Below are 14,165 nucleotides of genomic sequence, written 5' to 3' on the forward strand. Positions count from 1 at the left end.
TCTGCCTCCAGATCTGACGTATCTGTCGATGATTCATTCTTTCAGCGTTTGGGAAACCTTACCTGATGTGCTCGCGGCTTTCGGTCTGGTTTCCATCACGTACTCGGCGTAATATCGGTTGATTAACTCTTCGAGGTCCTCCAATCTGGCTGATGAGAGGGCGCGTGGTCGGCTCTCGTTTTTTTGTGTGGATTTAACAATAAGAAGCGTTAATATGTGCAAGTAAACAGAGTTGGTAGATGAGTCAAGGCAGCGAGCAACCATGTTGAATTTTCACAGACTGTCACGTAATGCTGCAACAACGAATTGCGTCATCAATTCGTCGTGTTGTGTGCCGATGTCGCGGAACTGTGACGTCACAGTCACGGAGACGGCGCGGAGCAAGAGAAGGAGAAGAAGAGCACGGGACGATGGCGGAAGCAGAGAAAAGGAATAAAGGGTCGAAAGGGTGGGAGCACTTTACGTTAAACGATAAAAAGACGCAGGTAAATTGCAACATTTGCAAGTCGGGCCTGGTATGGCACGGGAGTACGACCAATGATGCAGCACCTGAGACCTAGGCATGTCGGAGTGGAAAGCGGATAGGAGCGCTCAGTGCCCGGGTATGTTAGGTTTGTTAGGTTTTAAGTGTGAAAGGTGGTTCCAGCTGCCCCAAAGTGCTCTGGAGGAGGCTTGGTAGGCAGAGATGTCAAGCAGGAGAACCTTCACCTGTAATTGATAATGTGTGAGATGAGTCTGTGTGTTATTGTGTCGTGCAATTACCGTTTTACACATCTTAAGTTTAGAGATGTTATTTAAAACAAGTCTTGGTAACAGTTTTTGATTTGGATTTATTGTTCATTTGTTATTGCTCTTAAATCTCAGGTCTCTTTTTGCAACAAAAATACCTCTTTTTTTTATGCACTTATTAAAACCTTTTTTTTATATATAGCATTTATTTGTGTGTTTTTATGTTATTACAGATGTTTGATAAAGCAAAGCCATTGAAAACTGTTTTATTATTTATGATTTTAAATCTTATCAGCTCTGGGACATTTCAACTGAGAACATGTTATGCACTTTTTGGACTGCTTTTTTTTGTTAAACTAATGTTCTGTTATGTACCTTATTGCAAAGTTTAGAAACGTTATAAAACAAGTCCTGGTAACAGTTTTTGATTTGGATTTAATGTTTGTTGTTATTGCTCTAAAATCTCACGTCCCTTTAAGCAACAAAATACCTTTTTTTATGCACTTCTTTAATATGGTTTTTTTTAATTATTTATGATTTGATATCTCATCAGCTCTGGGACATTTCAAATGAGAACATGTTGTGCACTGTTTGAACTGTTGTCTTTTTTAACTGTGATATTAAATAAAGAGATGGAAGGAAAAAAAACTTGTTTCCCTTTATTCCCATTCTTAAAAATGTTCCCCGTTCATTCGATTAATCAATTATAAAAAGTTAGATTAATCGATTACTTAAAGTAATCGTTTGTTGCAGCCCTACTGTCACTTGACTCAGAACATCTCGTGTGACTTACCTCTCTCTTGTGTACGTGCGTCTCTGTTATCCTGAGTTGATTATTTATATTAGTTAAACAAATTGATGTGCAAGGCAAACTGAATGATTATTTTTTTTAATTTCAACCATGTCGATTCTAACTTCATTTATTAGTTTTTTATTGCTTATATGCTTTTGTTCATGTGCTTTTATCATGCACCAAACGACACTATATGTAATAATAAGTATTTCTAACTTGTACAAATACATTGCAGTTCATAAAAATAATAATAATTAAAAAAGGCTTCAGTATCGCGATATTACCTGGAACCGTGATACTTTCTGGTATAGTATCGTGGTTACTCTTTTTGGTATCGTGACAACTCTACCCTGGATTTGCCTAGACCTCCCCCTTCCCAGTCTTCCGTGGGGTGGCACATTATGTTCACACTGCAAGCCTTAATGCTCAATTCTAATTTTTTGCTGAGATCCGATTTTTTTGTTTGTCCATTCGCATTACCATTTAAAACGTGCCCTATATCAGACTCCAATGCGAACACCCGTCAAAAGAGTGCACCTTTTTACATAATCCATGTATCAAATATATAAGGATAATCCATGTTCTTGTGCAGAAAAAGGATTGATTGAACAGTCCCTCGGACTGTCCCTGTCCCTCTCTGCTCTATCAGTGGGGACAAGTTTATTATATATATATATATATATATTATTTATTTTCAAGTTAATTTCCTCAAACACATTGTGAGTGAAAGGCTAAAGCTGTCTAGAACATATGGATTTGAATGAAAAGGTTTGCTCGTTACAGAGCCAAACAGATTATACTTGTGTATACAAATGTAAAGACCACACACTGCTCTTTTCTTTTTGCCAAATTGCTGTTGGCTCTGCTTAGACAGGATTCAAGTAGTAGAAGTCTGTTTTCATTGATATGTCATGTAGCCAAATACATTATAAAGGTGTATATTTGGAACAACAGGGTTTTTTTTTTTCTCTTTTCGATACATTAACTGCTTAGATTTTTCTAAATAAGATTTTACTGCACAGCTTGGTGGACCTGAAATATTTTCTCCCCTGATAACTTTTCCCTGGTTCTCTGCCTTTCTGTCACTGTTCAGAGACATAAATTATAGGTTACTCGGACACTTTAAATTATAATTAAGGAGTGAATTTGTGTCTGAATGTGATTGTGTGTCCCTATGTGTTAGCCTTGTAAAACTTTAGTCTATCCTCCTGACCAGGGTATACCAAGCTTTAGACTGAAACAAGGTCAAAAGGCTTGATTAACTCTTTGGCACTACATTGTCTGAGTAAGTGTTGGTTTTCACTGCTGCCCCCGTGGAGCTATGATTAAAGTTTTGAAAGATTGTTCCAAACTGTCCTTTTAAAAAAAATAAATTGATTAATTACACCATTACAGTGTTACACCAAAGCATCTTTTCTGATAATCTTTTCTGATATACTGTAAATATCACACTTGTTACTTCATGGTAAAGGGTGTTGGCCAGATTGATCAACGTATGACTTGTGATTAAGTACTGTTGTAAAACTGACTGCTCAGTTTGCTATTCCAGAGAGACACACAAGGAGTGTAATGGCCTGAGGGGGTCCCCCCCCCAGTCCCACCTGCCCCTGCCAGGTCTGATCCACTCGCAGTCTGCTCGTCCTCTGCCACTCACCAAAACAATGGGAGACGGACTAGAGCCGGGCAGCAGCCAGAACCCCCCCTCCGCTCCACCACCTCTCCCCTTCAACCCTCCACCCCCAGAAAACTGGAGTGCATCACGACCCAAACGACAGACCAACCAGCTACAGGTGAGCAGTGTTAATTTAGTCAATGTTAATTCAGTTTTCATTTACTAAATTTTTTAAGTGACAATAACTAGATCAATAACAACAATGACAACTCATGGGGTCTTACACTTTGATCACATCAAATCTGTTTGTGTGTATTTACAAACATTAATACCATCCCACATCAGGTTGGTAAGAGGTAGTTATACTTTAGAATATGCATAAACTCTTATGCTTTATTTTTTAGTGAACTTTATAACAGATAGTCGACTAAAATCTTAGTGTCAATAAGTTGATTTCACGTGACGTCACATTGCTACATCGTGAGAGCGTGAGATTCAGATGGAGGGCAAGAAGTGAAGTAGCTTGAGAATCTGAAATAATCACAATACTCATGCTTTGTGTCGTACATGCAAATCAGTCGCTTTTTGGCAAAATTCACCGTTTTGAACTCAAAGTAGGTCATTTATGTGAATCGTATAGCTCCGATTAGTTTTTTTTCTTGGGTGGGTCGTCATCATAGGCTGTTAACCGCTCCTTGCACGCTGGAGGTTCAATCTGTTCCACACCTATCTACCATACACAAACGGATGTACTTTTTACATATTACTCCACGGCGGACTAATATGTGAGCGCATAGCCCTTTAGCGCTCGCGCTCCATACAGACCTGCTTGGAACAGGTCACAGGAGTGGACTAGACCGGTTTATCAGGTATGTAGGGCCCTATGTAGGGCCCTATGTCTTCCACGTTAAGGAATCATTGAAACGGCCATTAAAAATGTAATCCACTGAAGGCGACATAATGTGAATGAAACGACATTTCATTCACATGAAACCCCGCACCCCTCCCGCTTCAGAGCTAAACATGTTGAATCGGCCACCCGCAACACCGACTAAACTGCCAAGAAAAAAACAAGCTATGCAACTTATCACGCACTCCAAAATACAGAGCCGTGCAGTTCACACTTAACTTCAGTGTCTGTGAACCTACACCCCTTTCTGGTGAAGTTACAAACAGGGAGGGAAGGACTGAGCAGCCTCCGTCAGCTTCACCTGCTCAGAATATTTAATATGAACTTTTTTTGTGGACAAGACTGATTCCAGAGATTGTAGAATTTGAAACATCTTATGTTCATGATAACTTGATAATATTCTGGCCCCTAGTGGTGAAATAACTGATGCAGCTTGTCTATTTATTTTTGTTTAATCATCTGGAATAATATCATCAGGATAACTTAAATTAGGTTAAATAAAGTTGATCAAAACTTAGTAAATCTGCTCAGATTCAGTAAACCATTGATCCCTGAGGGGAAATATGGTGACATTAATGCTGTTCTCATTCATACATCTTTATTTAACATATGATTATAAATAATTAAAAATGGAGCAGTAAGAATAATCTATGTCAGTACAATCTATAGCTACCTTTCAATTGGAGTTTACACGTGGTTTTAAATTACACTTTTATTTTGACATACATTTCTGTTTAATTATGGTTTTCTTTTTTATCATGCATTTTGTTTACTCAGGAGTTGCAAACCAATATTTTCTGAAAAAAATAGATTTTTTTTAAAAACCGGAATAAAAAAATAATGTGGAAAACACAGAGTTAGAAGAAAAATGGAGTTTGGAAAAAAAAATGATTGTATTTTATAGTGCCCTATATAAGTTCTGTTAATGTTTGCCAGTTATTACAATTCAATTCAACTTTATTTATATAGCGCAGAATACAACAAAGTCATCTCAAAGCACTTAGCAATATAAAACTCAAATTAAGAAAGAAAGAACCATATGATGAAAGTGCAGTGCAGCTGAGAACAAAGCAAAAGCAGTGGGGAAAGAAAGAGTGGCTGGTAAAAGGCTCATGGATCAACAAAGAAAGCTTCAGAGGCTTGTCCAGACCAAAAGAGGAAAGAAACAAGGCACATGATGGAAACTGTTAAAAGACCAGTAACTCAGCAGCATTGGTGTTAAGTAACAAAGCGAATAACTATACAAATAATTACTTTTACTTTAACATCACAATTCTTCATATATATATATATATATTTGTTGTTTTTCACAAACAACAACTTGAGTGGCATTAATACATGTTTTTTTGCTTGTAGAAAATAGTGTATTTTGCCTTAGTGTACTCTTCAGAGTGTTCAAGATTGCTTAATTTATGTGGTAAATTAAAAAAAAAATTGTCTGGGAGAGGATCCCATACGATTCATTTTTTTGTCACCTTTTTCACGCATATGGTGTTTGCATGTCTGTTGTGTAGTTAACGGCTGCTCCAATCGTCCTAACCAAGAAAAGGAAAAGAGATTTTTTTGAGTACCGAAGATTGTCTTTCAAAAAGGTGAGAAATGTAAAAAGCTCACAGAACGCCGTAAAAAGTCGATTTTAAACCTACACCTGCGGTTGGGAGGAGCAGTCTGTTGATGCCTGTGTCTGTAGCGACCACTTTGTCAAAGGTATGTTAGCGAGCTAACTTTGTGGTTTTTTGTGGTGGTGTTTATATATAATTAGATTGTCGTTAAATGCTCATTTACTAAGTAATGATTATTAAGTCACCGATAATCTAATATGGACTTCATTGGGACATTTAAGGCTGCCCTGCCCCCTGCTCCTTCTTTCTTTCACTCCTGCACGCACTGTGCACAGTAAAAGCTGAACACCCAAATGCTATTTTACTACATGTGATAAAGTACTGCTCAGTAGTATTGTGTATGTGACAAACAAACCTCTTGTATCCTTGACTGTCAGACTAACTTCGTCATGAAGATGTTTTGCATGTTTGTTTACATTATAGCCGTTACTGCTAGCATCTTCTTAACACATAAAATAATATAAGAACAAACCATCACCCTGGCGAAGACCAAACGATTATCATCGTGGAGCCGTTTGGTATTGATGTTGTGGACCCACCCGTTCACAAAAAAGTTACATTCCACCCTACTTTTATAGCCTTTCATCTGTTGTTTGGTGTAGTAGGATGTCTGAAGAACCAGATAGTTTGTGATATCAACAGCCTCGATGGTCAGCAAATCTTTAGATTCTGTCGAAAACTCACTCATCTTCATGAGATACGGGTCATGGCGAACATATTTAATTGTTTGTATCTTTGTCTTGAAACTGGATCCAAATCAGTAGAATACGGACTTTCTGCACCGGTTTCCTCCATGGGCGTATTCTCCATTTTTACTTCCTGACCTCCGTCTTCCCTTCACGTGTCATCATAATCATGTGACTGAAACCCAGCTAGTCTATAACTGAAATTGTCCTAAAATTTTGACTAAATATAAGTTTAATATAAGAATTTTAGTGAAGAGGACTAAGTAAAAGTTAAATTGTAATTTGCTGTCAAAAATAACACTGCAGGTGAGTAACACAAAACGCACTATGTACACATTTTTAGGGTCAGTTTTGAATATTTGTTTAACTTTGCTTGTTTTCAGTACCTGCTCAAAGTGGTGTTGAAGACCTTGAGGAAACACCAATTTTCATGGCCCTTTCAAGCTCCCGTAGATGCCGTCAAACTCAATTTGCCTGTAAGTCTCTGAACCTCTCAAACCTTACAGCAGTGATTCCAAAACTGAGGGGCGTGCCCCCTAGGGAAGAAGTCATGGCAGGAGGGGTGCACCAAAAAAGCCTTGCTGAACATTTAGCATGAATAAACAACTTTATTATTACTGTTTTAAAATATTTTTAAAAGTTTTTACAAGAATAGTCACAGTTTTTACCTTTATTCAAATTGAGGTAAGACATTTTTTTGGAGGGGGGCTCAAAAGTAAATGTGTGAGAACCACTGTCTTACAGCATGATCAAAGGTGCACAGTATCTACAGATGACTGTAAAACAGCTCTCAGTACATCTCATAAATGTGCTTCTGATGTGACGCAGCGTTTTCTGATTTTCTTTTTATAACACAGTACAGTAAAGGTAATATATAATAATCACATATGTTGGTACTTATTTTTCCAATACTGAGAACAATTCCTAGGAATGTCCTTCTATCGCTCTTGCCCTCTATCTTATCTATCGCTTGCACTGTTTTTCTCTCCCCCTTTCTTTTGTTCTTAAGGTGTTTTAATACCCACGGACCAGTTGAAAGTGTAATAACTGTTCCTATTTAATTTGCATCTCAAGGACTACTACAAGATCATAAAGATCCCTATGGATATGAGCACAATAAGAAAGCGTCTGGAGAACAACTACTACTGGAATGCTCAGGAGTGTATCCAAGACTTCAACACCATGTTTACCAACTGCTACATCTACAACAAGGTTAGCCAAACTAAAATGTTGGGACATTTTGTCTTAACGGTTTCAATGGTTACTTTCAGAGAAGATGCACATAGACCATGTCCACATGCACCTTTGTATCTGTGTTCAGCCTGGAGATGATATCGTTTTAATGGCCGAGGCCTTGGAAAAGCTTTTTCTGCAGAAGATTACTGAGATGCCAGAGGAAGAGACAGAGATTGCAGTGGTTACAAAGGGACGGCGAGGGGGAAGGCAGGAGCCAGGTATGGGCTTTGAAAAGCCCCTTTAATTTATTTACAAATCATGCCATTATAAGAAATATCAATCAATCAATCAATCTTTATTTGTATAGCGCCAAATCATAACCAATGGTATCTCAAGGCACTTTACAGTAGAGCAGTCTTAAGGACGGACTCTTCATTTTATGGATACACACATATGCATATATACGTATATACACATACATATGTATCCCACACCCAACATGAATTCATCATGGCGGCAAGGAAAACCTTCTGTTAAGCAGCAGGAACCTTGTGTGGATCCCATTCCTATGATGAACAGCCATCCACGTTATGCTGTGTTGGGTGTGTGCAGAGAAAAGGGTGGAGACAGAGCCGCTGAGTCTCTGTAACTCCACACTGAGGATCCCACGGACCTGCAAGACAAAAGCCAGAAGGAGTACAGGAGCAAACACACAAGGGAAGAAGCAGACATAGAGGGAGTGTTTGAAAGAGGAATGGGACCCTCTCCGGTCCCTCTCTAACCTAAATGACCTCTCTCTTAACGCCCTCTCCAACCTCTCTCCAACCGAGCATGCCAGACCCCCCCCCCCGGCAGTCTATGCCTATTGCATCTTAATTATGAGCTATGAGCTGGTTCCTAACTAAAAGCTTTATCAAAGAGGAATGTTTTGAGCCTAACCTTAAAGGTAGAGAGGGTGTCTGCCCCCCGAACCGTGGTTGGTAGATGGTTCGAGAGAAGTGGGGCCTGATAACTGAAAGCTCTTCCTCCTATACTACTTTTAGAGATGAATGGAACAACGAGTAGTCCAGCATTTTGAGAGCGTAGTGTTCTGGGGGGATTGTATGGCACTACAAGCTCCTTGAGATAGACTGGTGCCTGTCCATTTAGGGCTTTATAAGTGAGAAGAAGAATCTTGAATTCTATTCTATATTTTATGGGAAGCCAATGCAGAGAGGCTAATACAGGAGTAATGTGATCTCTTCTCCTAGTTTTAGTCAGTACACGTGCTGCAGCATTTTGAACCAGCTGAAGTGTCTTAAGCGACTTGCTCGGGCAGCCTGCTAAAAGAGAATTACAATAATCCAGTCTAGAGGTAACAAAAGCATGGACTAGTTTTTCGGCGTCGCCCTGAGACAGGATAGATCTGATTTTAGCAATGTTACGGAGATGAAAGAAGGCAGTTCTTGAAGTTTGTTTTATGTGAGAGTTGAAGGATAAGTCCTGATCAAATAGAACCCCAAGGTTTCTAACAGTTGTGCTTTGTGCCAGAGTAATGCCATCTAGGGCAGTTAGGCTAGCATAGGTTTCTCTAAGGTGTCGCGGGCCCAGTACAATGACCTCAGTCTTGTCTGAGTTGAGAAGAAGAAAATTTTGGTCCATCCAGGCCCTAATGTCCTTTAGACAGGCCTCAAGTTTAGATAGCTGATTTGTCTCACCTGGCTTCATTGATACATACAGTTGGGTATCATCAGCATAGCAGTGGAAGTTAACAGAGTATTTTCTCATAACATTACCAAGGGGGATCATATAGATACAGAAGAGGATTGGACCTAGCACAGAGCCCTGAGGAACCCCGTAGCTTACTTTAGTGTACACAGAAGACTTATTATTCACGTGTACAAACTGGTACCTATCAGATAGGTAGGACTTAAACCAGTTTAGGGCAGTCCCTGTGATTCCAAGTAATTTCTCTAATCTCTCTAGTAGAATATAGTGATCTATAGTGTCAAAAGCTGCACTAAGATCTAATAAAACCAGTACTGAGAGTCGTCCTTCAGCTGAAGCCCAGAGTAGATCATTAGTTACTTTAACTAAAGCAGTCTCTGTGCTGTGTTGAGCTCTAAAGCCTGACTGGAAGTCCTCGAACAGGCTGTTGTTTTGAAGAAATTCACAGAGCTGAGCTGCCACAACTTTCTCAAGAATCTTTGAAATAAAAGGAAGATTAGATATAGGCCTGTAGTTTGCTAAAGTGCTGGAATCAAGAGTAGGTTTTTTGAGAAGGGGTTTGATTACAGCTACTTTAAAGGACTGTGGCACGTAGCCTATTGATAGGGATATATTTATTGTCTCCAACAAAGATGGGCAGACTAGGGGAATAACTTCTTTAAACAGCTTAGTTGGGATCGGATCTGAAAGGCAGGTCGATGGTTTGGAGGATGAAATAATAGAGTTAAGTTCCTGAAGTCCTATATGTGTGAAACAGTTTAGGTTAGGCCTATTTACATTTAATGGTACAGCAGGCCCAGGTGAAGGCAGGGAGTGGCTAATTTTATCTCTAATCTTGTGAATTTTATCGTTAAAAAATGTCATAAAGTCCTCACAGCTGAGGGCTAGAGGAATCATGGGCTTAATAGAGCTCTGACTTTGTGTTAGCCTGGCTACAGTGCTGAAAAGGTACCTCGGATTATTTTTATTTTCTTCAATTAGTGAGGAGTAGTATGTAGATCGACTATGTCGTAAGGCTGTCATGTATTTACTATGGCTTTCTTGCCAGAGTATTCGTGACTCCTCTGTTTTATTGGAGCGCCACATTCTCTCTAATTTACGGGTTGTTTGTTTGAGTGTGTGAGTTTCAGAGCTAAACCACGGAGCTTTCCTCTGACGTTTAATAGTTTTTTCCCTCAATGGGGCAATTGAGTCCAAGGTGGATTTTAGTAGACTAGCAGAGCTATCGACAAGCAGATCCAGTTGAGAGGGGTTATAATTAATATCATAGTTATTTATTGGATGGTGCACTGAGTTTAAGGCAGCAGGAATGGCCTCTTTAAATTTAGCCACAGCACTGTTGGATAGATTTCTACTTGTAACTATTTTATTGCACAGTGCGAGATCCTCTAGGATAATGTTAAAAGATATTAAAAAGTGATCTGATAGCAGAGGATTTTCAGGGTAGACTTTTAGTTCATTAACATCAAGGCCATATGTTAGAACAAGATCAAGAGTATGATTTAAACGATGAGTAGCTTCATTAATAGTTTGAAAAAAGCCAACTGAGTCTATTAGGGACATAAAGGCTGAGCTCAGGCTATCACTATCTTTGTCCACATGGATATTAAAATCTCCTACTATCAGTATTTTATCAGAACTGAGGACTAAGTTTGATATAAACTCAGAGAATTCTGATAGAAATTCAGAATAAGGGCCTGGAGGACGGTAAATTATCGCAAATAAGACTGGCTGGCAGGTTTTTGATTCGCTATGAGATAAATTTAGAACCAGGCTTTCAAAGGAAGTGTAATTGGCCTTTGGTTTAGGATAGATTAGGAGAGAGGAATGATAAATAGCTGCTACACCACCTCCACGGCCTATGTCTCGTGGCATATGAGTATTTAAATGACTGGGAGGAGTGGCTTCATTTAAACTAACATATTCATCTTGATACAGCCATGTTTCAGTTAAACAGAATAAATCAAAGTTATTTTCTGAGATAAGGTCATTTACTAGTAGAGATTTGGATCTCAGTGATCTAATATTTAATAGAGCACATCTAATGGTTTTATGTTTTGGTGTTTCTAGATTTGAGATTTTAATTTTTTTCAGATTTTTATAATTGATAGCTCTTTTATTTGATTTTATGTTAAAATCATTGTGAAATATGGGTCGGGGGACAGACACCGTCTCCATAAAATAATATTCATCACCATCACAACAGTTGTCATGGCGATGAACACAGCTATCCTGATAGCAATGGGAGGGAAACTGTCCTAAGGCAAGCGCAGAGGGGCGTGGAGGACTCCCCCTCTGTAACATGGTCTCATTCATGAGATGTCATAAATGTGCCATGTTTTCTGATAGTAGAGATGCTCCCTCCAAAGTAGGATGGATTCCATCTCTTCCTATCAGGTTCGGTTTTCCCCAGAAGGATCTCCAATTATCAATGAAGCCCACCTCGTTTTCTGGACACCACCTCAATAGCCAGCGGTTAAATGATGACATGCGGCTATACATGTCATCACTGGTCAGATTTGGTAAAGGACCAGAGAAAATTACGGAGTCCGACATTGTTTTAGCATAAGCACAAACTGATTCAATGTTCACTTTGGTTGCTTCCGACTGGCGACGTCGGGAGTCATTAGTGCCGACATGGAGGACTATCCTATCAAACTTACGATTACTCTTTGCCAGCAACTTTAGATTTGATTCTATGTCGCCCGCTCTGGCCCCTGGGATGCACCTCACAATGCCCGCTGACTTCGCTAGCTTCACGTTTCTCACTATGGAGTCGCCAATTATCAGAGTTTGTTCCCCGGTGAGTGTGTTGTCCTCACGGAGGGGGGAGAACCTGTTTGAGACGTGAACATGGTGGTGTCCCGAGCGGCTTTTTGACCTTCGACTATGCTTACCACGGACAGTAACCCACTCATTGCTGGCCGGGGGGGAGGCTAAGCTAGAGCTAGCACGGTCCGCACCGGCTAGGTCCTGCTTGCTAGCTTCGGTTTTGGTATCAGGGGTGCGGAACCGCTTCTCCAGATTGTTGATCCTCGCCTCCATATCTAACAGTACGCTACACTTTATGCAACTACCATTGTCCCTAAAGGAGGACGAGGAGTAACTAAACATCTGACACACCGGGCAGGAGAGCGGAGGGGAGGAGAGAGAAGCCATAGGTGCTAAATTTAAGCTAAGCTAAGCTAAGGACAAAAGGAAGTTTAAAGGAGATTGTACTGCCTATAAGAGGCGAGATTGCTTTTTACTTAACCTTCGTACGTTTAACTGTACGGTAAAAATTAAAACAAGTGTTTTCAAGGCTAAAATATCAATGACAACAAGTTTGATTAGAGTTAGCAGAACACAGTAGTAGAGCGCTGCAAGCAGCGGTAGAGCGTAAACAGGAAATGATCGATACGTCACCACGATACGTCACCACGTCAGCACGTCAGCACGTCACCACCAAATAAGTTGGTTTTTATAATTTCTCAAATGTTGGTACTGATCTAACCAGCCAGGCTGGTCTTTACTAGTTTTAGCTGCTTGGTTAGCCACACCTTGCCGGAAACGTTAATTGTGGAATCAAGTTTGGCTCTTAAAGGAGCATAGGGTATGATTTTTGGTAAAAAACCCAATTCATTTTAAGTATTTTATGGTTGATGGGTGATGAAGCATTCAAAACCAAAAAGAATGAGCGCACACACAATGCTACTACACCTACGACCACGGAACCCAAGCACCACCCAATCGTGCATTCCAGAAAAAAAAATTCAAGCACATTCAGTCGCATGAACATACTCACAGCATGCAGCATCCACACAGTCGTGCACACTACACAGAGCCACACACGCAGGGAACAGGCAAGAGACAGAAGTGCTCAAATAGAAACATGCAGCGACGGACAGGAAAACGCACACAGACCATAAACCGACCGAGAGACATAAACCAACAGGAAGACGAGCACAGACAGCAGCTTGGAGAGATGAGAAACACACATACACAAGGACCAAAATCCACACACACCACAGTGATCATGCTCTCTCATCCAAACAAGATCACCTGCCACTCAGACACACAAACTTCATGTAAAAGACAGGTAAGCTGTAACTCACTCCTTCATGAGACGGTTAAGGACGCACAGGTATATTGTGAGTACAGCTTGTTTTGTTTTCACGTTGCCCCGGAGGGCGCGTGCGCCGCTTCCATGTGGAGGGTCTTTGGTACACACCATGCAGAGGTGAAGGCAGCGTGTTAGCTTCCCTCTTCCTCTGCGGGTGCTTTCTTAGTTACTCTGTTTACAGCATTGTTTTGTTTGTTACCGTTTAAACCGGTACTTTCAGACATATATATGCCTTTATAGGTGAAGGTAGTGTGTTTCGGCTCCCCTCTCCCGTTATTTGCATGGTTTAATTTACTTTAATTAAATTAAATTAACTCTTTGTAGGTGAAGGGAGTGTGTGTTCGCTACCCTCTCCCGGTATTTGGCACAGTTGGTTTAATTTAAGCCGTTATTGGTGAAGGTAGTAGGTCTTTGTTTCCTCTCCCACTATTGGCGCAGTTTAATTAATTAAATTATCAGCCTTTATAGGTGAAGGTAGTGTGTCTTCGCTTCCCTCTCCCAGTACTGGCAGAGTTTTAATTTAAGCATTTATAGGTGAAGGAAGTATGTTTCGCTCCCCTCTCTCTGAATTCATTCATGAGCCTGTTTAGATGAAGGAAGTGTGTTTCGCTTCCCTCTCCCAGTATCCTCACGGTTTGATTATAAGCCTTATTGGTACAATTATGATGGCAGAGCTACCTCTTAGTGATGGCTGCTCTGCCTGTTAGACCCCTCTGCTTCCTGAGAATGGTCATGACTTGTGTCCCCCCTGCCTTGGTCTAGAGCACCTGCGGGAGGGCCTCTCAGAGGATCCCTGCATCAATTGCAGTTATATGCCTCGAACTGTGT

The 14,165-nt window shown here is 40.2% G+C and overlaps 1 protein-coding gene across 4 annotated transcripts in view; it reads left to right on the forward strand.

The window, feature by feature from the left end:
• LOC114465918 (bromodomain-containing protein 4-like) overlaps positions 1-14,165 on the forward strand; it is a 119,792-nt gene that overhangs the window by 18,874 nt on the left and 86,753 nt on the right. For all 4 annotated transcript variants that reach the window (XM_028451328.1, XM_028451397.1, XM_028451477.1 and 1 more), the window contains exons 2-5: positions 3,072-3,312; positions 6,736-6,828; positions 7,427-7,564; positions 7,674-7,806. In XM_028451328.1, the coding sequence (XP_028307129.1) occupies positions 3,184-3,312; positions 6,736-6,828; positions 7,427-7,564; positions 7,674-7,806 (493 nt within the window). In that variant the 5' untranslated portion in view covers positions 3,072-3,183. The remainder of the gene's footprint in view (positions 1-3,071; positions 3,313-6,735; positions 6,829-7,426; positions 7,565-7,673; positions 7,807-14,165) is intronic.

The sequence above is a fragment of the Gouania willdenowi genome, chromosome 1 (genome assembly GCF_900634775.1).
Source record: "Gouania willdenowi chromosome 1, fGouWil2.1, whole genome shotgun sequence".
NCBI lineage: Eukaryota > Metazoa > Chordata > Actinopteri > Blenniiformes > Gobiesocidae > Gouania > Gouania willdenowi.